Here is a 27049-nt window from a genome sequence, read left to right as displayed (position 1 = left end):
GCTGGTTACCAACACGCTTGTACATTTCTCTTCGTCAATCTACTAGTGGGATGGGAACCAGTATTAGTTTATGCTGCGTAGGAAAATTCATCTGCTCGTTCATTTCAAAGATTGCCTCTGAAACCGGAAGAATATCGCTCGTATTTTCTTACTTTACAGAAACATGAGCCGTGAAAGTCGCAAGGAGACGGTTCAGGTGTTCCACAAGTCTCGTTAACTTTGTTCAGAGATTGGAAAGTAGTGACCCAACGGAGAAACTAAGCGGTTGTCAAAATGATGCGTTTTTTGTCTCGGAGATTTTCCCGTCGATATCGTCGGGCTGATCACACGGGGGCCGGAGCGCGGGGCGTCGGGGGGACCGAAGTGCACGTCCCGGCAGCCAAGCACAAACACATCTTCGTCTGCAAAGTCTTGTTTTTGGATGGCACCGACAAGGTTTATGAAGTAAAAGTGAGTACTTGAACTATACTTTCTCGGGCTATCAAAATGTTTAATTTATAGGCTAATTATTCTGATACAATTACAAAACTAGTAAAGCATGTAAAGTTCGTGTTTCATTTGTCATTTTGTCAAAGATGTTGTCCTTTTTCAAAACCAAACCATGCCACAGTGGGTGTTTATATTTGTTAAAATGGATTTGAACTATTGTTGTCACAACTAATTGTGACTTTATTGTCTATGATTGGGTTCGACTTAAATTAATTAAGTAAAAGCTAACACTTAGCTCATTAATGTTCAACAATCATGGCAAGTCTTTTGTGATAAAACTCAAAAATTTATTGATGTGGGAAATTTAGGTTTTTGTGTGTTTATATAACATGAACTGGTATAACATTAACAGCATGTTTACAAACTTATGCATACTGAAGCAGGCCTAGAAGTAGTCCGAGTATTAAACTTGGACCCTACTTAATAACTTATCACTTTTTTTTTAAAACATTGGGACATATCACCTTTTTTTAACATTGGGACATGGTCTCGCGATATCACCAGATCATGTCCCATTGTTAAAAAAAGGCGACAAATAGGATCCAAGTTACTTGGAGTAGCCTAGAACTACTAGAAATAGAAGTACTTTGAACGTGATTTTTTTTTTGTGAATTCTTTTTAATTGATACATACTTGAGCTGAAATTGTGGTCTTTTGCAGAAAGATTTGTAGGGAAAAAATGGTTTAAAGGAAATTTTGTGAAAGCGTTTCTTCAATTCATATCCATAGAAACTAGAATTTGATGGATAGAAATCAGTAACATGGAGACAAGAAAAAGTTTTGGGACATCTTGAAAAGACATTCAAAAAAGGGAAACAAGGTGTGTTTATGTAGTTTAATTTGACATTGATTTAATCCCCTCAAAAGATTTTTTTCTCAAGAAATGATACAGATGGAAAGGAGATTAAGTTTGACCTTAAAAAAAAATAGAATGACCCTGACGCTCATTGGACCAATGACAAATCAAGGATAATCGGTCAGTTTGGTCAAGAACGAGATCATTGATTTCATCCATTGAGAAGCCTATTGTGATTTAGTATGAATTCATGAATTAGTCATGGTGAACTGTTATTGCATTAAAAAGAAAGATTTAGATTAACGTTTTCCTTTGGACATATGCTGGTCGTGGAATTGGCGGTTTATTTACAAATTGAATTGTGAAGGTCACCAGTACAGTACACATGTCAGAGAAATGTCAAATGTACATATGTAAATGTTACAGAATACCAGCAACAAAGCTGACCAGTGCTAAGGCAAGCTATACATGTATGTCAAATAAAATTAAGTCCGCTATGAACAAAATATCAATTGATCAAAAAATTGATCTATTTTCCAAAACATTTTTAAAAAGTGAATTTCTTTGGTACATAAGAGTACTTTAAATATATGAAAATACCTAGTCTTTCATATCAAAAATGAAAATACCTAGTCTTTCATGTATACCTAGTCTTTCATATCATAATTAAACGTTTCTTTAAATTTCTTTGGTACATAAGAGTACTGTAAATATATGAAAATACCTAGTCTTTCATATCATAATTAAATGTGCAAGTGAAATGTTGTGCATTATGTACAAATACATTGTACATGTATAATTTTTTGTATGTACCGGTACATTTATTTACTTTTTTTTTTTTTATTTCAAAGAACAAATCAAATAATCAATACTCGAATGTTGTTGGACATACATATGTAGCAGAAATTTCCAGTATGCATGTTGTCATCATAATTGAACACAGTTAGTCAACATAATTGAACAACGTCAATAAACACGATTAAAGTGTGTCTGCATTCCAGTGGCATGACACATCCCATGGAGTTCTTTGTAAGTAACAAGCCCTGTGGTTGGTCGACCAGTTATATAGATTCTGTCCCATGTACATGTACCAAATCAATAAGATACATACATACATGTAGTCTGTAGCACAGTTAGCCATATGCCTACAACATGCACAGCATGCATTTTTTGTGTCTCCTTTTTTGTATAGCTAATAATAAAAAAGAATGTACATGAATTGTATGGGTAAGCCCTATACATGTACATGTACATATTAAATTGAGTCGACCATATTGTGTTGTGGAGATGTCACCTTACGTCTGCGTCCTCTTCAATTGAATGAGTTTCAATAGATATTGGGCTATGTGTGATTTCAGTGAGTGCATTGCAAACAGGGCCACCCACTGTCACACTACACTTTTAAGCACACAACAAGTACATGTATAGACTATAGGCCTAATGTACACACAATTAATTACGCATACATGTATGGTAGTTGAAGGAAATTAACAGCCTGGGTGTACATGTACACGTGTGTAAAAGTACATTCATTAAAAGTATGTGTTATTTGTTGGTTGGAATTGACATAATTGACGTGGGTCATTCTATAAATTTGGGGTCCACTTTTTTCCCCGTCCCTGTTACATCTGACATCTATGATTTTATAATTCTGATGCACTCCTTAATGCAGTCATCCTCCAAGAGTGATTATGAATAGCAAACTACCTACCCAACAAATAAACAATCATTTGAAGTCACTTTTAATGATGCTTGAATGGCAAATTACAAAGTACCAAGGTAACAGGGATGGGAAAAATGTCACACTTTGGACCCCAAATTTATAGAATGACCCACATGTATTCTGATCAAACTTCATGTCTGTTTTTGCATAGTTTTTGGAGGCCTTGTTTTGGATCTTTACCACCCTGTTTCATTTTGTCATGTTTGTGAAATTTCTTGTTTTGTGGACTCCGGGGTCACACTTTGTGAAAAACAATTTTGTTCTTTGGCAAAAAGTATGTGTGTTTTGTGGGTTGGAATTGACATACGTGTAATGACATTTCTGATCAAACTCCAAGTCTGTTTTGCATAGTTTTTGGAGGCCTTGTTTTGGATCTTTACCACCCTGTTTCATTTTGTCATGTTTGTGAAATGTCTTGTTTTGTGGACTCCAGGGTCGCACTTTGTGAAAAACGATTTTGTTCTTTGGCAAATTTGAAAACAGCATACATGCACATCAGATCTGATTTCTTGAACAAGTGCATGCACTGAAGAACAAATGGTACATAAGATTCAGAGTAAAGTTTCCTCATTCAAAACAATAACATGAGTTGCGTGACCTAAATTCTGTCAGCGTTTTGCGGTCAAAAATCACTCATAATGAAAGCACACTGATGCATACCTAGATCTGTCATACATGTAGGCAAACGTGAACACAATAAAAACACACTCATAAAAAAAACGAAACTGGCGTTTCAGAGAATACATTCAAGTCTGTAATATTATGAATCATTTGTCGGCCAAAATTCATTCAATTGTTTGGGGTTTTTTTGGTTCAAAATAGAATAGAGAAAAAGAAGCACAGGTACACATGTGGACATTAAACCTAAACTAGCGTTTGCTGGAAGTTGAAGCTTTTATCGTTCAGAATATGTAGGCCCCAATTCTGTGGTATTATGAATTATTTTATTTAACAGCCAGCCCCACCCAATTGCCTGTGCACACTCTGCCCATGAGTGTGTCTGTATTTAGTACAATGGCTGGATGTCTATACACGAACTTCACTGTTTATTTAAGAATCTTTATTGATAACATTCTCGCAGACATTAGAAGTACTGCTGGAAAACCACTGTACAATAATCACCTGCAGTGTTGTTTATATAAGACATTGAAATGAATGAAGTAACATGTAACATGTTTGTGAGATCATAATCAAATGCTAATGATGTTAAAATAGGCCTCTGTGTGATACACTAGTCACATTTATGACATTTTGAAAGGTCCATAGTTTACACAAATTTCATGTACCTGTACATGTACTGGGAGGTATTTGTGATAGTGACCCATTTATATGTCAAGGAGAGATACCGTGACGCAACTGGTGCCCCACACCCTGCAGTGTCTTGTAGATGTCTGTATGTTTATAGTGTAGTACCGGTATCAGACTGTTGAATGTAGGCCAAGTACACGTAGCATGCAGGGCGACGTGGGTGTGTTTCGTTTCAAACCTGTGACTCCTTTGCATTCCGGGAGCCGTGAACTTCTGGCACCTGTATTAAATGCCTTGCAACAGTATGTACATGTACATGTACATGTTGAACATGAATGTAAACCATTATGCACTGTACACATTGTCATACATGTATGTTAGCCCAGGTTGGATGAAGTCTTCATTGCATTACGACTGACGTCCAGGATGACAATTCTCTACATAAGACCACCCAAAATTTTGACCAGAGTTTTGTTATGTTTTACCTCGTTATAGAAGCTTATTTCACGCCTACATACTCTATGTGTCCTTATCTATTGGTCGGGGGGGGGGGGGGGTTCAGGAATTCCATATGTGATGCTGACCGACGTTTATCAGGAAAATAAACTCTAAAGCAACGTTAAACTTGTACGTGTTTGTAGACTCTTTTCATCAGTTTCTCATCACCGTACCGCGTCGTACAAAAGCGCACACGCTAGCGCCCTCCTTGTTTGGTTTTGGTGGGAACGTGCAGTGACGTCACTCCAGCCAACCGAAGTCATGAAAACACTCAAAATACTTATAAATGTATATGGGTGGTGCTCCACCCATGCCGCATGGAAAAATTGACAATTCCCTCAACATTGTAGAAAAAGTGCACCATTATGGAAAACTGTGAACCTCACAGAAAATAATTAACCATACAGTACATTTCCGTATGTGTCCAGGAATTTACGCACACTTTATCACCCAAACAAATTTTTCATATCGTGGCAGACACTCTTCTTTGGTTCGCTATTGTGTACAAACTGCCGAGAAAACTTTCTGATAGACCGCATTACCCATGCACCACAAGATTTAGCTGCCCAGTTCTCGGGAAAAACTCTGCCATACATGTACACAATTGCACAAGTACGGTGGTTTATGTACAGATGTATTTATAAGAAACACCTTGTGTGTGACGGTGACCCTTTGGCAATGAGGGTGACCCACACTGGGAGTGGGACAAAATGTGCCTGCACCTGACAGCAATGGAGGTGTACACCCAGTCGTCCAGGGTGTAACAGGGTCATATTATTGCAAGGGATTGTAAGAACTTATCCTTGAGGCTGTTTCAGGCAGTCTGACAGCCAGCTGAGTTTCAAAAGCCAGACATTTAAGCAAAAAAAAAGAAGCTTTGTCTTCATATTTGCCAGTGAATGAAGAGCCTTTACATGTACTTTGAGGCATCAAACTATGAGAATTGCTTTTGGGGTTTGTAGGGTTGGGTTGGGAAAGTCCAGATCTCGAGACACAAAAGTTGCGTGTGTGTTGAGCTCTTGAAACGCAAACTTTTAGCAATTAAGAACAGAATTTGTGTGGAAAAAAAACAAAAGCAAACACAAATCTTGTTACCAGTTAAAACGCAAAAAAATGCCATGGACATTGCTTATAATATCTTGGTACATGAGGACATTGCTTATAATATTTTGGTACATGAAAATCATGTACATGTACACATACATACATGTACATGTACATTGACAGGTATAAACGCTTCCTCGTTCCCCCCCCCCCCTCCCCCCTTTTGGGGGGTGCTGAAATAGCAATTCAATTTATGCACAGATTATACATTGTATGTACCGTACATCATTAGCCCCAGTAAACGGACCCTGGATTGAGTGTTAATAAGAGTCGTTTGCAAAATTCTAATTATCACGATTAACCTTTCTATAGAACATGCTTCATATTACACAATGTACATAAATTGTGTACACCATTCATGCCTGTAATGTGTATCAGTTTCAGTCCTTGATTTTTTTTCCAATTAATGGAACACTGATACTGGTAGTGAAACGTAAACCAGAAGTTTCAGTTGCACAGCTGCTTCAATATTGAAGGATAGCCGATGGATCAAATGCAAGGATTCAGTTTGGAATGAAACCCATACAATGTACAAGTAGTTTTGGCCATATTGTGATCAATTTGTTTGTGTGGGGTTACAAGTGACATCTTTAAATGAGTACATGTAGTTTTATCCAGTTTAGGCCAAGAACAAAAGTTGTGTTTCTTATTTCATTGACAAAAATAGGGTCTAATAATGGGAGATTATTATTTTTTTTGGGGGGGGGGCATACATTTGTTAAAGTTAACATGTGAATGAACTGTTCATTCTGCGTTTGCTGAGCTGTTTATAGACTTCACTGACTATGAATGATAAAATAAAAATTGCAAGGTGAACGTGCCATTACATCACATCATCAACAACAACAACAACAAAAAATTAAAATAAATGAAAAAAGGAGCAGAATGATGTTAGCAAAAACTACGGCATGACGGCACCATAAGTTTTGGTTTTTTTATTTTTTATTAAACAGATTTAGGTTCTGCATGATTTTCTAGGTTGGATTGAGTAAGTGGAAAACAGGTATCTTTTCTTTGTTTGCCTTTTAATATACTTGTCACATTAAAAATAACTTCGGTTCTCAAACTGTTCATACAACTGTTGCAGTGTTAAAAGAACTTCTATCAGAATTACCTGACATTGTATACATTGTACATCCATACATGATTCATGATTTGATGTGTTTATGTAATAGTATATATTGATGCTTCTCTTCTTGTAGAAAAGCGCCAAGGCTGAGGAGTTATACAACCAGGTTTTCTACACACTGGACGTGGTGGAAAAGGACTACTTTGGGTTGAGTTTCCAAGACCACCAAAACATCTCGGTATGTACACAATGTACAGATTATCCATCGTCCTAATGGGACATTTATTAGAAGTGCTGTCAATTTAAAGAACTTTTAGAAGAACTTTCTTTTCATTTTGATCATAGAGCTCCTCTGATTTCTGACCTTTTTCCGGTGATTTTTAAGTCCCTTAACCCTAACCCACCTCACTCCTCCAAAATCCTCCTGGCGGTTTTGGAGGATTCTAGAGGATTGAGGATGAATGGTGATTGAATCAAATGAGGATTCTGGAGGATTGAGGATGAATGGTGATTGAAGCACATGAGGATTTTGGAGGATTGATGATGAATGGTGATTGAAGCACAAGAGGATTTTGGAGGATTGAGAATGAATGCATTTTGAGGCAGGACTGTCTGATGATTTTGAAGGATTTGGCGTTGGTTATCCTTCATTTAAACACGAGTGCAAAGTTTTGGGATGAGGAGGATTTTGGAGGATTGAGGATGAATGCATTTTGAGGCAGGACTGTCTGACAATTTTGAAAAATTTAGGCGGAGTTGCAAAATTTTGGAAAATTTTGGAGGATTTTGGAGGATTGAGGATGGTTGTTAGCAACAAGGGCCTAGGGGGTTAGGGTTAAAAGCATCCTTTGTCCATTTGAGAGAACATTCCTGGTCAGTTTCTGTAAACATACTAGACTAGGCTGTATCCAAAGTATTTGGTGATGGCTTGCTGTTAGACATGCTTTAGTGACTTAATCCACTTCAAGTTGAAACGTTTCTGAACGTCCGGCTTTAGCCAAGAAATTTGGATGAAGCCGCAAAATAAACATCATTGTGCTGAGCTGTGGAACCAATATCTGAACAAACTCTCAGGTTAACTGATCTTTTCCATTCAAATCTGTACTATTGCCAAAATGTCCTTCCTTTGAGGACCTGCTTTATTTCTTTATGGAGGCCATGTAGAAACCACTCAGGGTTAAAGGCTAAAAGGAAGTTTAAAGGAAAACTGAGAAAGAAAGACAGAAGTTGTGACATCACCATGTGTCATAATTTCTTGAGGAATTGCAAGCTGTAAAAGATTGGCTGAGTATCTTCGGCTGGAAAAGATTTATTTGTCTGATGTCAGTTTGAAAATGTATGGGATGACCTCTATTGTAGAGTGGAGATGTGGTAGGGGGGGGGGAGTGGGGTACAACCAGAATAAGATAGGACTGGGATTGGGAACAATTGAAGATTTGTTGTGATGGCTCACATGTGGACTTCCGCTGTGCAGGAAATGAGACTAGTAGAGTGGGGGAAAATGTGGGTTTTTTAAAACCTAACTCACTGTGCGGGGCCATCGTTTTCCTGTATTGTCCCATTACAGGATGTATTTGAATTTATCAAGGGACCTGATCAGTTTCTCTCTACATGTACATGTACGTCATCATTTGACAGGCGTGGGAGTTTTTTTGCACATACATTTGTAGGGATACTGGTACATTTAAGAGTTTTCAGGATTTTTTAATTGCTTTAATCTCAACAGTACAAAACATGAACTTTTTATAGATCTGTTGACTTTAATTAGTTAATTAAAAAGAAATTATACAAACAATTGATTTGCAGTAATTAAAATTATAACACACAATTTGAATGTTTGTCAGGCTGGGTGACACCCAATTTAATCTTTTCACCAAAGCCAATTAAATTTGGGTTGTTTTTCCCTCATTCCTCTGTTGGTGGAGTCGAGACGTAATTCTGGAAAATTCATGTTTCGCAATGTACAGTACATGTACCAGGAACCAGTTGAAAAATTCAAAGCTGCAAAGTCATAATATAATCTTTGACAGAAAAAAATGGACGACACGTTAGCATCCATGTAATAAAACATATCTATAAACAAATTGGGAGTGTCAATCAAATGGCCCAGGTATTTTGATACCGAAGGCTAAATGCATTACACAGCTCATAGATCACTTGTGGTTTAAATGGAGATATGGAATGACAAATATGTAAAGCTGGTGTTATTAGGCTAAGCAGCATTGACTGAAGACAATCCACCCCTGGTCAATATTGGTATGGGTTATGTGAGCGCAATTGCGCCCTCTAGAGTTGAAAATCTGGGCATTAGGTGAGGGCACATCACTGCTGTTTTTTGGTCAATCACCAAAATTTACGTGTCTTACAGTTTTTTCCCCTATTTCTAACCGTTCTCTAATCCGTCGCCATATTGGTGGGTTTTTTTTTCAAGTCAATTTGGAAAATATATGAGTATTAACTGAAAATCAACGTGGCGCATTTCAAGTATTATAATATCCCTTCCAAATGTCTTGTCCAATTCAGTTTGGGGTTTAAGACAGTCGTTGTTGAGGCTCTAACCCTTTGCAGTTCATGTTTCTGTTTGTCTGTCTCTAACCCTTTGCAGTTCATGTTTCTGTTTGTCTGTCGTCGTGCCTCTCATCCTCGGCTCAAGCCTGGTGACCTCTGACCCACAGTATTACTTCTTGACCCTAAATGTCATTTTAGTTTAAACATCCTGTTATGAAAACATTCCTGGAAAGCATTTCAATGTTAATGTGCATTACATTGTACACCATAATGTAGACTGAATATTCGAGAATTTAATGTTATGCATGTGTGCGCCTATAAACTTCAAATGAGAGTTTCTTTTGCCATTTTCACAAATCTACAAGTGTCCAAAGTGTAACACATGTAAATACCGTAGGCCTACATGTCAATATTGCAAAAGAAATGCTATAGAAAAAATGAAAACGGTGCGTTTGCTGTTAAGTTTACAAATATACATGTACATGTACATTATTTCCTACCTGTACATGTACTGCACATCTACATGTACATGTACATGTGTAGCAGATTACACATACATGTATTTGATGTATTCTATTGAGTCATAAATGTGTCATTACCTGGCTTAATTTGCAGCTGGTTTTTTTGAGTCCAGAAACACCCACACACCGTTCAGAGGTAAAACATTATCGCAGGGAAATACAAAATGTACTCCACAGGTTTTTTTCATGTGGGTATGAGTTCACATTGCAAGGTCTATAAAAAAAATGGTTGAGTTTCTGCATTAACCCTAACCAACCCAACCCTTCAAAATCCAACTGCAAGTTTTGTTGGAATCTGTTGGAACTTGGAGTGAGTACTGCACTAGTAAACTGATTATGCTTTACATGGGGTCAGGCATACCACCAATAATCAGGCACACAGATTGGGTGTAGAGTTTACAATATGGTGTTGGATTTTGCAAGAGTGAGGAAGGTTCCTAGTAAATCACTGACGCGGTTAGGGTTAATCATCTATTTTGTTTTATTTTGTTTTACAGCATTGGCTGGACCCAACTAAAACGCTAAAGAAACAATTAAAACGTAAGTATTGTGAACATACATTATCCACATAATTATATGTCCCATTTGTTGAACTTCACCTTCTACTATAATGTTCTAAGCATCTTTTTTTTCTTCAAACTTTGGCTCAATTCCCTACCCGATTATGCCAGCTTCACATTATCTATAATGGGTCACAACCTTTCCGTGTTTACTCCAACTTCCTTGGGGGAAAAAAATTTTATTTTGAAAAGGGCTTATTGTGAGAGTGTGCCTGTAAGATCACTTCTCGTCCATTTAGCACATCAGAGAAAAAAATCTGTCTGCAATTTTGTTGGCCTATGCCCACGCCCACGCAGCAAATCCCTAGTGTAAATCCGTGATGATTAAAACAAAATTGACAGGAACAGCAGATTTATCCCAGAGAATACTGGATCATTGTTTGTGGCAGTTTATCTAAACTGCTTCTTGGCCCTCTGGATATACTAGGACTTTTTTTTGATTTAGAGATGTTTGCTACATGTAGTAAACTGTGTCTGCCGGGCAGGTCAAGTTTTGGGTCAGGGTTTGTAGGTTTAAGTACACGTGACCTTTGACCTTAAGGGTCTGATGAGGATATGTGTGGGTTGGTTTGTTTTGTGTGTGTGGGATGGACCCGCCCACGGGTTTCAAACGTTGGTAATAAACGTTGTTTTAATTTAAAGCTTATAATAAGGCACAAAAAAAAAGTCTCCGGTTTCTGGTATGCGCGCGCGTCGCCGTAGCCATGCGCGTCGGCAAAATGAAAAAGTTTTTTTTTCAATGAAAGATGATGTCTCAAAACCGCCAAACTCACTGGTTTGACTGGAATTCTGCTGCTGCGCAATTTCAACGTGTTTTTAGATGGGGTTATGATCGAGAATAAGCTTTATGTGGCCTCTCTGGACTCCCATATATTTGCACTAAGTTTAGTCGGGCACCATTTGCAGTCATCAGCCGACATTTGAAGCAAATTTGAAGCAAAAAAGTCGGGTAAAAAAAAAAAAAAAAAGCGTCGCCGCACCACTTTTTGGACAAGCTCCATACCAGAAACCGGAGACTTTTTTTTTTTGGCCTAATGGAGACACTTCAAAGACATTAGAAAAGCGGTTTGTGCTAGTGAACCGAAAGTGTGAATTTCTGTTTTTCTTCACATATTGCTTGCAGAAGGTTCACCGTACGTGCTGAAATTCCAAGTCAAGTTTTATTCGTCCGAGCCCAACAACCTACACGAAGAACTCACAAAGTAAGTTTGACAAAATTCATTTCTTATCGAGGACCATGTCATTATTTTTTGCAAGCTTGGAAGTCAAGTCATATTTTTTGCAAGCTTGGAAGTCAAGTCGAATAACAAGCCAAATCGCAAGTCCAGTCACAAGTAAGCAGGGGTTGAACAATGATCAAGGAATGTTTTTTATAACAGCTCCTTTGAATATCTAGAGTAAAGGATGACATGTGATGAGTTAAAGGTAATATACAATATTTGCTTTTGCTGTAATTTTCACAAACGGATGGATTTGGGGGTTAGTATGTTTTCAGCAAATATTGTTACACTGACCTGTTTTAAGTTTTGTGTTCATGGATGCTGAAAAAAACAAGAAAAACAATCATGCTCCTGTAGTCGGTTCCCTGACCCTACTTCTGACGAAACGGAGCAATTTATAGATGTCAGAGAATTGTCCTGTCAGGGAACCAGACTAGCTAGCACCAGACTAGCTAGCATTTACCAGGTCACGGATGTGTAACCGATCGCAAGCAAAATGTGCACTAGCTACATGTAACTTTGGTAAATTGGGGGCAGTATTTAAGAAAAAAACTAAGTTTTTTTCCAGTGATGGTCAGCCACCCATCATTGGAATTGATACAAAAATTCCACTTTTCTTGAAAATGACTGCTTACCAGGTGCCATGATTTCACAGAATGCTTGAGACTATTATTCACTTACAGTCAAATAAAGTAAAGGTATTTCATAATAATTTGGTAGTTTTGGTTTTTTGATGTTTGCAAATGTTGTATACGACTTGTACCTTTAAAACTTCTGTGTTGTTCATTAATTTTTTCCAGTTTTTGGCATGTGATATAAGACTTTTTACAGGCAGGGTAAGGACACATGATATTAAAACTGTTTTGACCTCTGGTTTTTCTGCAACAGATATCTATTTTTTCTACAACTGAAGCAAGACGTCCAGCTGGGGAAGTTAGAGCCGCCAGTAACAACAGCCATCGACCTTGCAGCCTTGAGCCTACAATGTAAGAACAAAGACACCAACTTAAAAAAAAAATCCCACCCCCAAAAAATCCGGACTTTTGTCCCCCAAACACTAGAAAATCCAAAATATGTTTGGACTTTGGGCTTTATCATCGATTAGGCCCATAAATTGGTTTAAAACTCCACTTTTATAACAGCATCATCAAGCTATTATTCACTTATTCTCAATTTCAAAACTTTTTAAAAATTATTCATTGCCCGTGAGAGATACGTGTAAGCATGATAAATACACAAATGTATGCATTTCTGTCAATAGTTTATTTCTCAAATTTTTAACAAAAGTGGTGGTGTTTTGTTATTTTTGTACAGCCGAGCTGGGTGACTATGAGCCAGCAGAGCACACAGCAGAGCTGGTCTCTGAGTTCAGATTTGTCCCCTTCCAAACTGAAGAGATGGAGGTGGAAATAGTCGACAAATTCAAGGAAATGAGGTAAGTTGGGATTTGCCTGCTTTTGTCTGTTGACCGAATTTGACTAGTCAGTGTGTTTGTGTGAAATATGATCTGACTGTTGGTTTCTTGGCCGGTGACAAAGTCATGGCAGGGAAGTGGATGGAATTTTTGACTGTCTGTGACTGTTCAAACAGTAGGAGGGTTAACAGTTTTATACTGCAAACTGCTATGGGTTGTATTTCTTTTGTATAATGAAGACACATTTTGTATTGTAATTTAGCAAAAAGTGTTGATATTGCCTAGAAGTTTGCAATGCAAATCAAGGGGACTCACTCATTGTGATCCTTTATTTGTCTCATCAGGGGCCAGACGCCAGGACAGGCGGAGCTGAACTACTTGAACAAAGCCAAATGGCTGGAGATGTACGGTGTGGACATGCACCACGTCATGGTAAGACACCATCACACTTGAGATATCGCTTGGCCAAAATTATCTTGTCCATGAGTGTTTTTGAAACTGTGGTTCAATCACCAGCTTCGGCTTCAGGGGATTCGGGCTCAATGTTGGTCCATGTTCTACTTCAGGAAACATCAAATCCTATAATATGAGGTCAAAGTTCGGATGATTCCTGTTTGGTTTGTACTTTTAAAGGGCCCATGTAAAGTATTTCTTTAAATGCAATCCTTGAAAATGCACCTTTGTGTCCCATTTAACCTGATTTTCAATTCTCGTTTGGCCATTTTCAAGGGTATTTTGGTGCCTTTTGGGGTTTTATGCTATTGAGAATTTCCATATTCATGAGCAAATGTGTGATGTCATTTCAGGCAGAAACCTTAATGTTACAGCTGTTTCAGCACCAAAAGTGGATATTTTGCTGTTGTAAATTTTCTTTTCTTTTGTGATTCCGATGTTGTGTCAGTACATGGCAGTAAGACAATGTGCAAATGTGTCTCACAAATGTTTTTAATGAACACATTTTTGGGTTCACAATTTGAACAGAATACCCCTAAACTGAACAGTATCTTCCCGATATGACATCACAGCAACAGTGCCCTTGGTTGTCCGGAAAAGCATTAAAAAGTGTAAACATTTAAAGAAGTACACTTTTCAATAAAAATGTGTTCCTAAGAAAATTTAAACCCATGTGTTTCTGAAACCAGGAATTGAAGCCACAGTCTAAACCAAATCTAAGTTTCAAAAATCTCCATGGTTTTTCACAAAATGTTTTGTACTTTTATGCCACCTTTACAATGCAGCAAATTAAAAGTGTGGGGAATCTGAGGTACCATTATCAAAGCTGCCACACGAAAAAGAAGTGTTTGTTACTGATTAGTATTATTGTTTTCTTGATGGAAAGGGTAAAGATGGACAGTCGTACTCCCTGGGTCTCACGCCGACCGGCATCTTGGTCTTTGAGGGGTCACAGAAGATTGGTCTGTTCTTCTGGCCGAAGGTCACCAAGCTGGACTTCCGAGGCAAGAAACTACACCTAGCGGTGAATGAGGACGATGATAGGGTGGGTTCTGGATGAAAATGACAATTTTGTAATGATGAGAATGAGATACCAACTACATCAAAGCTGTCAGACAACTTCCAGGATTTGAATTTTTGTGTTAGGCTTCTTTTACCTCAATAGGGTACCTAGTTGTCATACTACCAGTAAAAAACACTACCAGTCATGTTGCTACTGACAATGACAAAGATGTGGATGACAATGACGGTGACACAGATGACAGAGGTTGAGATGATGACATTAATCACGCTAACAATGACAAAGAAGTAGAGGACGACTTTTATGTGACATTTTTTCCCCCTCCTTTTTCAGGGGAATGAGCAGCAGCACAACTTTGTATTCCGTCTCAACACCAACAAAGCGTGTAAGCACCTGTGGAAATGCGCAGTGGAACACCACGCCTTCTTCCGACTACGCGGACCCGTCAAGCACCAGACCGAGAAACAAGGGTTTATACGCATGGGGTCAAGGTTCAGATACAGGTCAGTGAAAGGTCAAAGGGCAGAGGCGAAAGCCTTGTCTGAATCACTCGGCTACGGCTAGCAATAATGCACAAGTCTATGGGTAGTGGCTGTAGCCACTAGCCAGTGGATTCCATAGGCGCGTGTGTTATTCCTGGACATAGCAAACCATTCGGACACGGCCTAAGTTTCATGAAAGTGCTTTGCGCAAAATTTTGCCAAGTACAGAAAAATTTGGTTAGCAAATTCAGGTTACCAGCTAAAATGCCATGCAATATGTTTGACTTGTGACTGGTACTCGGCTGATTTCAGGTAAGCGCGTTTACATTTTCTAAGCACTTTTCTTGCTAACCTGGTTTTGAAAATCAGACCCAAGTAAAGGTGTAGATCAACAAGACTCTGTGCGTAGTTACGAGAAGTACAATGCGGCAACAGTTTCGTAACTAGATTGGTTGTATTGATTTATCAAACAGTGGAAGGACGGAATTCCAGTCGGCCAAGACGAACCGATCCCGACGGTCCATGATGATCGAGAGACGACCGAGCCAGAGGTTTTCTCGCCGTCCATCCTACGCCCAGAAGAGAGGTCAGAGTTCAAGAACCTGAAGAACTTTCCGAAATTTCAACAGCAATTTTATTTCAGTAGTCTCGGATTTTCATATTTTGGAATTTAAAGAAAATTTCCTTTGACAGTTGTGTGTGGAATTGGTTTACTTACCGCGGTCACACAAAATTGAAGCATGAAGTGTAACCCACAAATTTTAAGTGTTGGGAAGCATTGGGAAAATGTACGGAAAGGTATTTGAACCATAAATCCATTTCGTAAAATCTGGAAATAAGGGAACAAATCTTTGGAAAAGTAGGGAAAGCTATCAGATATAACGGAAATGTCATAGAAAAGGGGGACACATTGTGTAGATAAGTATTGGGAGATGATACTGACAAAGTAAGGGAAAACTTATGGAATTATAATATGGAAACTTTAGCAAAAATGGTGGAATGGTAAAAAGTTGAAGAGTTATCAATAGCAAAGTAAGAGGGAAATTACGAAACATGAAAATAGAAGTAGTTTTAATCCTGAAGAAATTTGAAGTATGGTTCCTTGTCTCTGTTTAATGATTTCCTTATTAATTTGTCCGTCCTTTTTTTTCCCTCCAACAGCGACCCATCTACAAGAGAGTGCGGCCAATGCAGCTGCTCATGCTGCAGCAGCCAATCACGCAGCACGGTAATACTTCACTTACGTTTCATTGGTCAGAAGTTACTTTTGGTTAGAAGTTACTTTTGGTTAGAAGTTACTTTTGGTTAGAAGTTACTTTTGGTTAGAAGTTACTTTTGGTGTACAGTATACTGTGGAACATTTCAGGAAAAGTTGGCAGATACACCATTTGATATTTGCAAATTAATGCAATATTTCAAACACAATTACCGTCTCTACCCTCACAGGTACTGCCAGGTGGGAAGACGTGTCCTGCCCACAGAAAATCATTCTGCAACGCTTCAGTTACTTCAAATATGTTTTGTAACTGTGAACATTAATGTTCTGAATGTTTTTTCCGCAGGTTTGACATCAGTAATGCCAGCACCCTGCCAAGCCATGCATCCACCGCGATGCCCCAGAATATGACAGTCAGGGCAGACGTCACGCCCTTTTTCCCGACACCCTACATGAACCCCACTAGTCCCGCTGCACCGGCCGGACCGGCCGGACCGACAGACCCCACGAACCTCGTCGAGACCAATGTGGACACCGGCGCTACGGCGGAGATGGTACCCCTCTCGGCCAGGCCGGACATGCTAGGAGTGACGGTGGTCGAGGACGATGACATGGTGGACCCTCTGTCGCCGGGGCCAGGCCTGAGTAAGTTTCTTAAGTCTTCTTGGAAATTGTGCTGGTCCCCGAGGGCCAGCCTAGTGTCCTCTTTGTACCTAACTGACTGACTGACTCACTGACTGTCACTTGTGAGTCGGGCAGTGCTATTGTATAGGATTACCCCGTAAAACCAATGAATGGGCTAAACCCAGCTCGTTGTGCAGACCAGATGCATGAAAAGACTTCCATTTTAAATCTATTGAGTAGAATTGTGTATGCTGCGGGACCAGTTTTACTAGGATTACATTGTCTTGTTTCATTTCGCCAGTTAAAGGGCAAAAACTACCTCTAAAATATAGTTCTATTTAATAGCCCAATATACACTGTTGTGCCTTTACCTGTATTACGTTTTTTTGCAAACAGCTATTGCTAAATAATTTTGTTTGGTGTTCAGCCTTATTTTTTTTTTAAATCTTAGTTAAGAATTGTTGTCACGTTCTCACAAGTCAATTATAATTTTTCCAGTTTCAAGTCACTTGCTATTCAAATGAATTGTCAAAGGCATTTCTTTGACATTGCTAATGCCCTGTTACTTGTGGGCAGACTCAAAAAACAGATTCGACTCGAAAAACAGAATCTTGAAAATTCTTCTTAAGGTAGTGGCTGTTTCAAACTTCTTGAAAGCAGTTAAAAAAGAAAACAACTTTGAAAACCTAAGCTTGATATGGGACCCAAATTTAATGTTTGAAATATTCCTCGCAAAGAGATCGAACAGTCATTGCACAAATGATGTTCTTGTACTCCACCCCAGATGATGCGGAGCTAGCCCAAGCCAAGCTGAAAGGCCTAGAGCATGAACCCTGCGCCATCCAGCCCAACCCGCGCAATGTCCGGCCGAACATCCAGCCCGTCCCGGCTGCCGCGTCCTTCAACGCCAACCTCATGAAGCAAAACAACCAACAGACAGCCAAGACGCTCGTCGGCGGTCAGCTGACGGCCGACCAGATCAAGATCAATCCGCTCAAGGCTGCGCTGGACGAGCGCAACCAGACGCCGGTCGGAGAGACGGAGAAGATCTCGGATTTGAAGTACAAGTTGCTGCAGCCGGAGTCAGCAAGGAATTTGCTGGTGGTGGAAATGGATGATGGAGCTTTTCGGTAAGAGATCAGAAAGGGATGAAGTGGAGTTGAGGGTCTGGATAATTCTTCAGGTTATCCCTACCCCTCTATAGACACTCTCAATTCACTTTCATAGCTCAGCTGTCCGTAAGTTAAGAACCTCTGCTATGTCTTTCAGAAAGTTTTGTGGTAAACATATTTCATGGGTAAGCAATGGATTTGGTTCACGGTTAGATTTGGGAGGGTTGGTTGCGGCGTTCAGAAAGCGAAGTCATGGTATAAAAGCAGAAGTGAGTGGGTTACAGAGCTCTTTAAAATAGTTGGGTTGACTTTTGGATGGAAGGTGCTTCGGTCAACAATGGACCGATCTAGTAAGCACCGCCCCATGGTATTCTGATGAATCACAGCCGTGATTTATGTCCGACATGCGTGCACAATAGTCCGACATGCGTGCACGCGCGTAAGATGCGCGCGGCAGGAAAATGCAGTGTGGCATTGGAGAGGAGCACGTGTTAATTTGCCCATGTGCGCAGTGGGTGGGGCTTACTGGATCGGTCCATTGGGTTCTAGCTTTGAGTTTGGCATTTGGGTTTCATGATTTTAACACGAAACTGATTCAAAGGTCAGACAAGTTTTTGATCAAAACCAGAAAGACGCCCAGTGTAGTGAACCATTTTTGAACTTTGATTTCAAGACTGCTTTGTGCTTAAATTCTTTCTCAAATATTTTTGACAATGTTATGGAGTGTTTTATTTGTTTCATGTCGCTGGCTCGTGTGAATCTAAAAAATGTATTCTGTGGTGATGAGCTTTTGTGGAAAATCTTTTGCTGTCTGTCTGTTTGAATGTCATGCATGGTAATTTTGAGTTGGTTCATGGTTTTTATTCAAAGTGTGGTGGTGCGATATTTCACACTGTAAACTTGATGTTCTTTTATTTATGCCACTTTTATTTTGAACTGGGGTGTGGAAAAATGGTCCTTTCTGAAAGTTTTGGAAGGGTTCAAAGGAGTTTTTATTGTGGGTGGCATATTTGCTTTCTGGTAGACAGATGCTTGTGTTGGCTTGTCAGGTTTATGCATATTCATAATTCAGCTTGTGCCAAAAAAAAATAGCCCAATCAGATCTTCTCACAGATGGACATTGCACACAGCAAGTGCAGTCAGTCCATCAAAGACAAGATCTCATTGGTCCATTCCCTTGCCTTTACAAGCGCTTGTACATGTAGCTACAAATTTTGCCGTTTCCAGTAGAGCTTTCTTGAAAGCATTTCCGCACCCCTAAAATCCACCCCCATCCTATCGTGTGTGTGTTTGGTTTTTGTTGCCTCTTTTTCCAGACGTCACAACTCGCTACCCCCTCACAACCGGGTGGACCCCCCACCAAGACCGGCAAGCAAAAGCTTCTCCAGCATGCAGAATGTGTAAGTCTGCCCCCCCCCCTTCCCCCTCATCCCTGAAGCCACGCCCCTTCCCAACACCCCTTCTGTTGTATGCAAATAGTTGTGAATTTCATGCTAAGCACAACAAAATATTCTCTTAGCAAAAAAAAGGTTACCAGCCAAAATACCATGCTTTGTATATCAGTTGTGATGGTTCCCATCTGATTTTTGCTAAGCACATGATTTGCTAAGTAATATTTTCATGAAATTGACTGAAAAAAATTGTGACTGCAAAAAAAAAAAAAAAAAAATTTAAATAAGATCACATCCGATTTTACACTGCATTCTGTGTATTGAATACAGTTTAAAAAATTCAACTGGAAAACTTATGTAAAATGCAAACTTCAAATTGAGTGTTATCATTTGATAATGTGATCACTACACTTTGGTATTATTTCGTACGTGTGAAAGCAGATTTTGTGATTTGGCGTTTATTTTGAAGTGGTTTGGTCACATTTATCATCACCCTTTTTGTGTTGATGTATGCATGTAATTCTTTATTTTATCAAATTGCATGCTTGTAGTACTGGTACCGGTAGGTTTGTTTGTAGCTACAGTTCAAAATCATGGTTTTACACAGTAGAAAACAATGAGCAAAAAATGCATGCCAGAAACAGTTCTTATTTCACCAAGCACATCGCTGTGGAAATGTCTGTTGTTTTTTAAATATTTGTCTTGTCACTTATGAAAAGCTTTAAAATATCTACATTTCATACAATTTCCATCTTGTTAAGTTCTGTGATAATGTTTTGTCAAAATGAATCTATTTCTGAAACCTTTACTTTGTGTAAAAACAGGAAAAAACAACCAATATTCAGGTAAGATTTGTGTGTGAGTGCAACATCTGCCGCCATTTTCTGCAACATTCTTGAGCTATTTTCAAAATGTCCAGCATTCTGTAGGTAGCATTCGAGCATTTACATGTATTTCTTTCCTTTTTTCCATTATTTCTTGCTAAACGTTACAACTGACTAGTCCTTGGAACGAAAAGTAAGTTCATTTTGCAGAACAACAGAAATTTAGGGGTTTCCCATTTTGCGGCCATTTTTTGGTATTGTAGCCAGAAGTCTATATATTGGTTGTTATGAAGTCAGTTATTACATCGTTGGTACCGGACTATTTTCAACCTGCATGTCACTGCTTAGGAGTTAGTTTCACACTACAGACCGTCTCTAGACTAGTTCCCTGAAGCAAAATCTAAGATTGTTATGAAGCCTTTACCCTTTATACTTGGACGCAAAAGAGATAAAGGGGAAACAAATATTCTTGGTTCTTTGCTGCAGCCAAAAGCAGCTATTTATTTGACCAAAACTTCTTGAGATAACCAAACGAGGGACCATCACTATGGTCCCTTAAACTTGTTAGTGGGCACACCTGACCCAAACCAATTGTACCTTTACCTTTGTCATCTTTTTAGGCACCAGACTAGAAAACCAAGATAGCTGAATTGTGAAAGAGCTCTTGTTCAGTTTTTGAGTAAAAGACTTTTGTATGGCTTGCATTTGTTTTCTTGTAGGTGTTTTTTTTAAGGTTCTGTAGATTTTGTTCCATGTTTGTTTTGACTCTTGAGAATGTAGAATGATAGGCCCTTTCTCTGATAGTGCTTTTTGTCAGTTCAACCCCTTCGCCGGTTACAAGTACACACTTCACACAAAACCACCTTAGTCTTAGTTCAAGACTGGATTTAATTTGTACTCCCCTATTTTGCAGCCAGTCAAGTGACAAACCGGTAAAGTTGCCGCGGCAGTGGACGTCTCTGTCAACAAGAGAATTCAATCCAGGCAGCACTACCCAGGAAATTCTGAACATACCTCACACATGCTGTATTCAAACTAATGCATGCACGCGTGTGGTATGCTCGGAATTTCCTGGGTGTCGCTGCCAATATTACCAAGACAGAATTTGATTCATCTTGTTGATATTGACCCCAAATCCAGTCTTCGATTAAGACTAACCAACCCTCAGCATTTTGTTATAGTCAGCACCAACAACATGTAGCAGATATGCAATTTTGTTGCTTGCTAAACTGCCACTCTTATTGTTGAAAAAAAAGAGGTTGGTTTTATCAGGTTGAAGATGAACGTGTAGACTAGTCTAGTTACTTGCTTACTGCCATGCACATGATACAGAGTAGAGAGCACTGCACCTGGCTATTCTGATGGCCTGCACAACCCGTTCAATGCTATAACACGTCAGTCATTTGTTTTCAAGATTGCTGGCATTTTTAGAAAAACAATTCTTTAGAAACAAAGTAGTGGTAGTGTGTAATAGATGCTAAAAAAAAACTAGGACTGCAGAGTGTGACTAGGAAGTCAGAGTTGTAATTCCTTTTGAAAAGTGAAAATGTAGAAATGATAGGTCCCTTTCCGACTGAATCAAAGTTTTGAAGAAAATTAAGATACTGTTTGTCAAAATATTTGGCACTGTAGATAACTTAATTAAAATCAAAATATATGAAAAGAAAAATCCAAAGTTGTATTCGAATATCCAAACTTATGGTTTGGCTACTTTGGTTATACAATTATTACTTCATAAAAGGATGGCATTTGTTTTGTGGTAAAAACAAATGGAGAAATATGTACCTAATTTTTTTTTATCTATAGCCCTTCTGCAGAAGATTTGACGTCAAATATGATTAATGTATTTCCCCCACAGTGGTGTACACAATGACAAGGAGGCACTGGTAGTCCACCTGAACCGGTCCCCAGAGATCAGCAAGCTCGACGACCCCATGGACGACCCCATGCTGGACCCCTTAACGCCCCCGCCAGTCAAAACCGCCGAGCAGGCCAGCAGGTCCAACCAGCTCATGGTGAACGGGGAGGGAAGGCTACGCAGCGTAAGCAACCCCGATGCACAGCAGAACGGCGTTAGTCCAAACATGCTTCAGGTATTGTGACGTACACCCCTCACTTTTCCCCAAAAGCCACGCCCTTTCCTTCACCCCACTTCCCATTGGATGTAGTCAGTCACCTCAAACGAAATGTCATTTGGATTTTGTTGACAAAGCTGAGATTGTGGTGGCCCTAATTTCTACAGAATCATATTTTTAATTGACTTAAGAAACTGCACTATGAGGTTTGAATTAATAAATCGTTTACAAAGAGTACATGCAAGTAAAAGTTACGGAACACAATTGAGAACCCTCCTAGTCACCAAAAAAGGGCAATTTTGGGGAAAAAAAGCTTCTTAATGGTCAAAAATCTTGCTTTTTTGCTTATAATTATATCTTGCAAAGCTGACTTAATCTGTGAAATGCCTTCAAGTAACATAAAAACCTTACTTGAGCAATTTTTCTTCTCTTCAAAACCTGCCAAATGGTATTTTACTAATCAAATTTCAGGCTTTCAGTCACTATCCACTTTTTGCACAGCGTAACAATTTATCCAAAATTTCATCTGTTTTATAAAAAAACTTTTAGTCCCGCTATGTTCAGCCCATTCATTTGGCATGTATAAGACCATTCACTGTATCAACTCAAATATAGTAATTAACTAGCCAATGCACTTAAGAATAAAGCAGAGAATGCATCTTGTAATATATCATTCCTCTGAAAGGTAACATTGACCAAAAAAAACCCTCATTAAATCAGTCATTTGCCGTTGAGAATCTGCCAGAATAAGCTAGTCCACTTGCAACTAGTTCATGCTGAAACTTCTATGATTTTCCTGAAGATTTTTTCTTATTATGTATAAATTGTTGAAGTCTGAACTTATATTTCAAATCCATTCCTTTGGAAGTTTGAAGATAACTGTATTTTATACCATTCAAATTTAATTGTACTTTTTGGAATTTTAGAATTTCAGAATGGGTGGAAAAAAATTTAAAATCAATCGTGTTCCAGAAATCTTGTGAAAGTTTTGTTTTCAAAGAAATTGCCAGACCAAAATCTGCTGTGGACTTGCTTAGCTTGTCGTCATATTTGCCTCAACACTGTCACATACATGACCCTTTTTTGTTGCATCGCTGTAAACTTTTCGTTCACATGCATGACGAGCCGCCTCCCCTTTATATATCTTTCCATCCCCGCCCCCCCCCCCTTCCCTACCCATCAGCCATTGCAAGAAGACGATGTCACCATCACCACCATCATGAACAAGACCGACGAACAGAAAATCGATAATATTGCCGCCGCCGCGGCTATGGAGAGCAGCCAAGCTGCAGGCGGGCCGACAACAGAGGGCACCTCCCCGGTGGGTCAGCAGACCGCCGGGGGAGTGGCGTTCTCCGTCGTCGGCCCGTCGGCTAGCGAGGGCGCTGTTCAAGCTGCGGAGAGTACGCCCGCACCAAGCATGTCCGACAGTGTAGAACTAAGCATGGCCGCCTCCACAAACACTGCTCCTACACCCTCCCTTGCAAATATTGGGGTACGTTTTTTCCTTTTCATTACTTTCTCTTCGTTTCATTTGTAGTTGCTCGTTCAGTCATTAACTTTTTTGTTCTAACTTCGGTTTGTTCTGGTTGCTGTTTTTTTATATGCTTGTGCTTTCCAGAAAAACCTGCATGCACTAACAGTTTAAAGGCAACTCCAAATAAAAGTCGTCCCGATATTTGTTTATTCAAATTTTCGGGGACAATCAATTTGTTAATTACTGATTTCTTTAACTTGCCCTCATGTTCCCAAGAAAACAAAATAAAATTTAAAATATGAAAACTGGTTCATCTTGTTTGTATTTTGACATTGATCACATTCATTCAGAAACTTGTTTTTTCGTTGTTTTTTACATTTCGTTGTCTTTGTTCGTCTTGCCTGTTGCTACCTGCAGAGAGTTCCATCGGTAACCACCAGCAGTTCAGCAAACAGTAAACTAGACGTAGGTAGCTGGTTCCCTGCTTTGTAGTTTGACCCAAACAAAATGGAAGTGTCCATAACGACCCGCAATACACTCCTTTGCCAGAACTTTATCGTAGGCCAAGTTCGCGCAAGGACTATAGTTGACCAATGGTTAACTAACGTTTGCCCGAACTCTGTCTAGTCGACGGTGGTTGACTACGCTAGTCGACTATTTGGAACCAGCCTACTGGGGTTGGTTGCTTCGCTGTCAACCAATAGCCGCGCGCATTCATAACGCAAGCAGAGAGCCAGGATCCAGAAGTTTTGCGATGACAATTTGACCAGCGTTTGACGTTGCTATCAGTGTGCAGGCGTAAGGTACGTCACAAATCAACCACTAGTCGACTCATGGTTCTTGCCCGAACTTGGCCACTGATGCTTTATAAATTAAATTCTGATTTGGCTGGTTAAAAAAAAATCTCCCAGGTTTTTTCTTAGAGTTGAACTTGTTATTTTGTCATTGCGCATCCTGCAAAGTAACAAGTCTGTATGCATGGTTTAACACTTTCGCCCAGAATGTATCCAAAAAACTTATGGACACTTCCATTTTTTTCCTAACTGATCATAACTAGTAATCCGCTAGTTCAGTAGTCAACCTGGTTTAACACTAACACTGCTGTTGTTCCGTTTTGTTTAGTTGTCTGTAAGTAAAAAAAACACCAAAAATCAAGAAAAACTAATCATGAACCAGGTGAGTATAAGAGAGAAATCTTGAAAGGAATGTATAAAAGCACAAAGCAAGAGTTTACTTCATTTCGCATCGGGTGAAATTGGACACAGAAGATGTTCAGACGAAAATGAAGCAGCACAGCCGGTTTAACTGCACTAGAATGCAAAACTTGACTTAGATGGTTAACATTCAGAAAATAGACAGTGGGTGACGTACTGTTATTTCATCCTCTGCCATGTGACATCATTTTTTTCAATTCCCCATCTCAGACATGAATGCCATGTTTAGGTCATTCTGATCTGAGTTTGAGGCATCTTTTTATGTCTCACTTTTCCAAATTAAAACAGGCCCTTGAGTACATTTGTTATCATTTGCGTGTCTCCTCAATTCCTACTTTCGCCAGGCGCTGGAGTCCGCCCCAAAGCAGAGCACCTCCGGCAGCAACCTGCGCAAGATCGCCAGCCTACGACAGAAGCAACAACCGGTGGTCATCAACGGCAACGCCCAGATAGCCGCACCGACGGTCAGCGTGACCTCTGGAGGTCAACCGGCCGGAGCCTGGACCGGAGCGGACCCATTCCCAGATCTCAATTTGTCGGCGTCGGGTGGGTCGGGAAAGAGATGTACACTAACCACAGAGCTGTGATGTCGGTTACCAGTTTTAAGCAAAGTACCAGTTTCTTTTCTTGCACCAAGTTCAAGAGTTTGGTATATCTGGTGAAGTCAGTAACCGGTTTTCAAACACAGTACCAGTTTTTTTTATTCTCGCACCAAGTCCCTTAGTTTGGTACAGCTGGTGATGATTTTAAACAAGGTGCCTATTAAAAATAACCGATTTTAAAAAAGGTGCCCTTTTTTTTTTCTTTTTTTGATCATATTCTTGCACCAAGTCGCAAAGTTTGGTATATCCGGTGATGTTGATTACCATTTTCAACAAAGAACCATTATCTGTATTTTTGCACCAATTGCATTATTCGTATATCTGGGATTCACAAATGGCTGAAACAAATAGGCTTGTCTTGTCGGTCACATCCTAAAACCCACCAAAGTTTTCAAGTCTTGCCTTAATTCAACATATTGTGCCAACATTTTAAAAACATGACCGTGCTGGTCTGACTTCATTGAGCCTTTCCGTCTAGTGTGCCTAGAATTGATTTCAGACTGACTGCAAAAAAAAAGATTTAACAAAATTGGGATTTGCTGGGAAAGACAGAATAGCCGTAACGATGAACAAAATATTTAAAAAATAATTATAACAAAACTCTGCCTTATCACTGAGTTCCTGATTTGAACTATATAAAAAAAAAAAAATGCTAAACCCATTGATAAAAATGTGTTTAGAACAAATAAGTAATACAATCTGAATCTTGAACAAACTTGCTTAATGTTTAGTGAGCAATTTAAGTCTTAGCTAAAACTTTAGTACATTTGAAGCCACAGATTTGTTCATTTCAACACAAGGCGCCAATTTTTAAAATCTTCATTCAAAATAATTTCCTGTTGAGTGGTTCAGTGATATGTTTTGTACATATGTTTAATTTCTGTGTATTCACTGTTACAAAAAAAGGTGTAAAATCGTCAACTGATATTTAAGCTAATTAGTCTGAAAACAATTATTTTAGTCTTCAATTTTTAATTGGATAGTACAGAAGCGACACAATATACAGCTATCACAAATAATCACTTAATGTAATGTAGATTATTGTGTATTGTGGTATTCAATGTCACATTTGTTTAACATTCAATACACCATATTTTCATATTGTAGTATTCTTGTTTTTGACCTCCAGTTTGGGTTAGCTCTTTCTTTGATTTTAAATTTATCTTTTTGTTTCTGTATTTGTTTCTTTTTATTTTCGACTTTTTAAAAATCTTTTTAGGTGGGTTTTCTTCTCTCTTGTACTATTAATTACATACGCTGTATTCCTCAGTAATTTTTGTATTTTGTAAATGTGTATATAAAATTTAACATTACTGGGTTTTATCCCCCAAAAAATTCATTTTTAAAAGGTTTGGGGTTATTTTTGTTAATCATGAAGGAAAAATATAAATGTTCTGTCTTTACAATG

The 27049-nt window shown here is 39.0% G+C and overlaps 1 protein-coding gene across 4 annotated transcripts; it reads left to right on the top strand.

Annotated features, from left to right (window-relative positions):
* Positions 1–45: 45 nt before the first annotated feature.
* On the top strand, positions 46–27043 carry LOC119719174 (band 4.1-like protein 5). Of its 4 annotated transcripts, none has more exons than XM_038188523.1 (18): positions 46–450; positions 7061–7165; positions 10454–10496; positions 11640–11718; positions 12625–12722; positions 13051–13171; positions 13495–13582; positions 14490–14648; positions 14958–15127; positions 15580–15692; positions 16268–16334; positions 16669–16967; positions 17731–18076; positions 20452–20466; positions 22132–22366; positions 23532–23843; positions 24243–24290; positions 25384–27035. In XM_038188523.1, the coding sequence occupies exons 1-18, from the start codon at positions 274–276 to the stop codon at positions 25624–25626; spliced, it is 2718 nt and encodes a 905-aa protein (XP_038044451.1). In that variant the 5' UTR covers positions 46–273; the 3' UTR covers positions 25627–27035. The 4 variants fall into 4 exon arrangements, with proteins under 4 accessions (XP_038044451.1, XP_038044449.1, XP_038044452.1 ...); XM_038188521.1 differs by lacking the exon at positions 20452–20466 and adding an exon at positions 19375–19458; XM_038188524.1 differs by lacking the exon at positions 20452–20466.
* The last annotated feature ends 6 nt before the right edge of the window (positions 27044–27049 follow it).

Source organism: Patiria miniata, unplaced genomic scaffold, assembly GCF_015706575.1.
Source record: "Patiria miniata isolate m_02_andy unplaced genomic scaffold, ASM1570657v1 HiC_scaffold_8, whole genome shotgun sequence".
Classification (NCBI taxonomy): Eukaryota; Metazoa; Echinodermata; class Asteroidea; order Valvatida; family Asterinidae; genus Patiria; species Patiria miniata.
The sequence above is the reverse complement of the archived record's forward strand: the minus strand, read 5'-3'. Positions and strand labels throughout refer to the sequence as shown.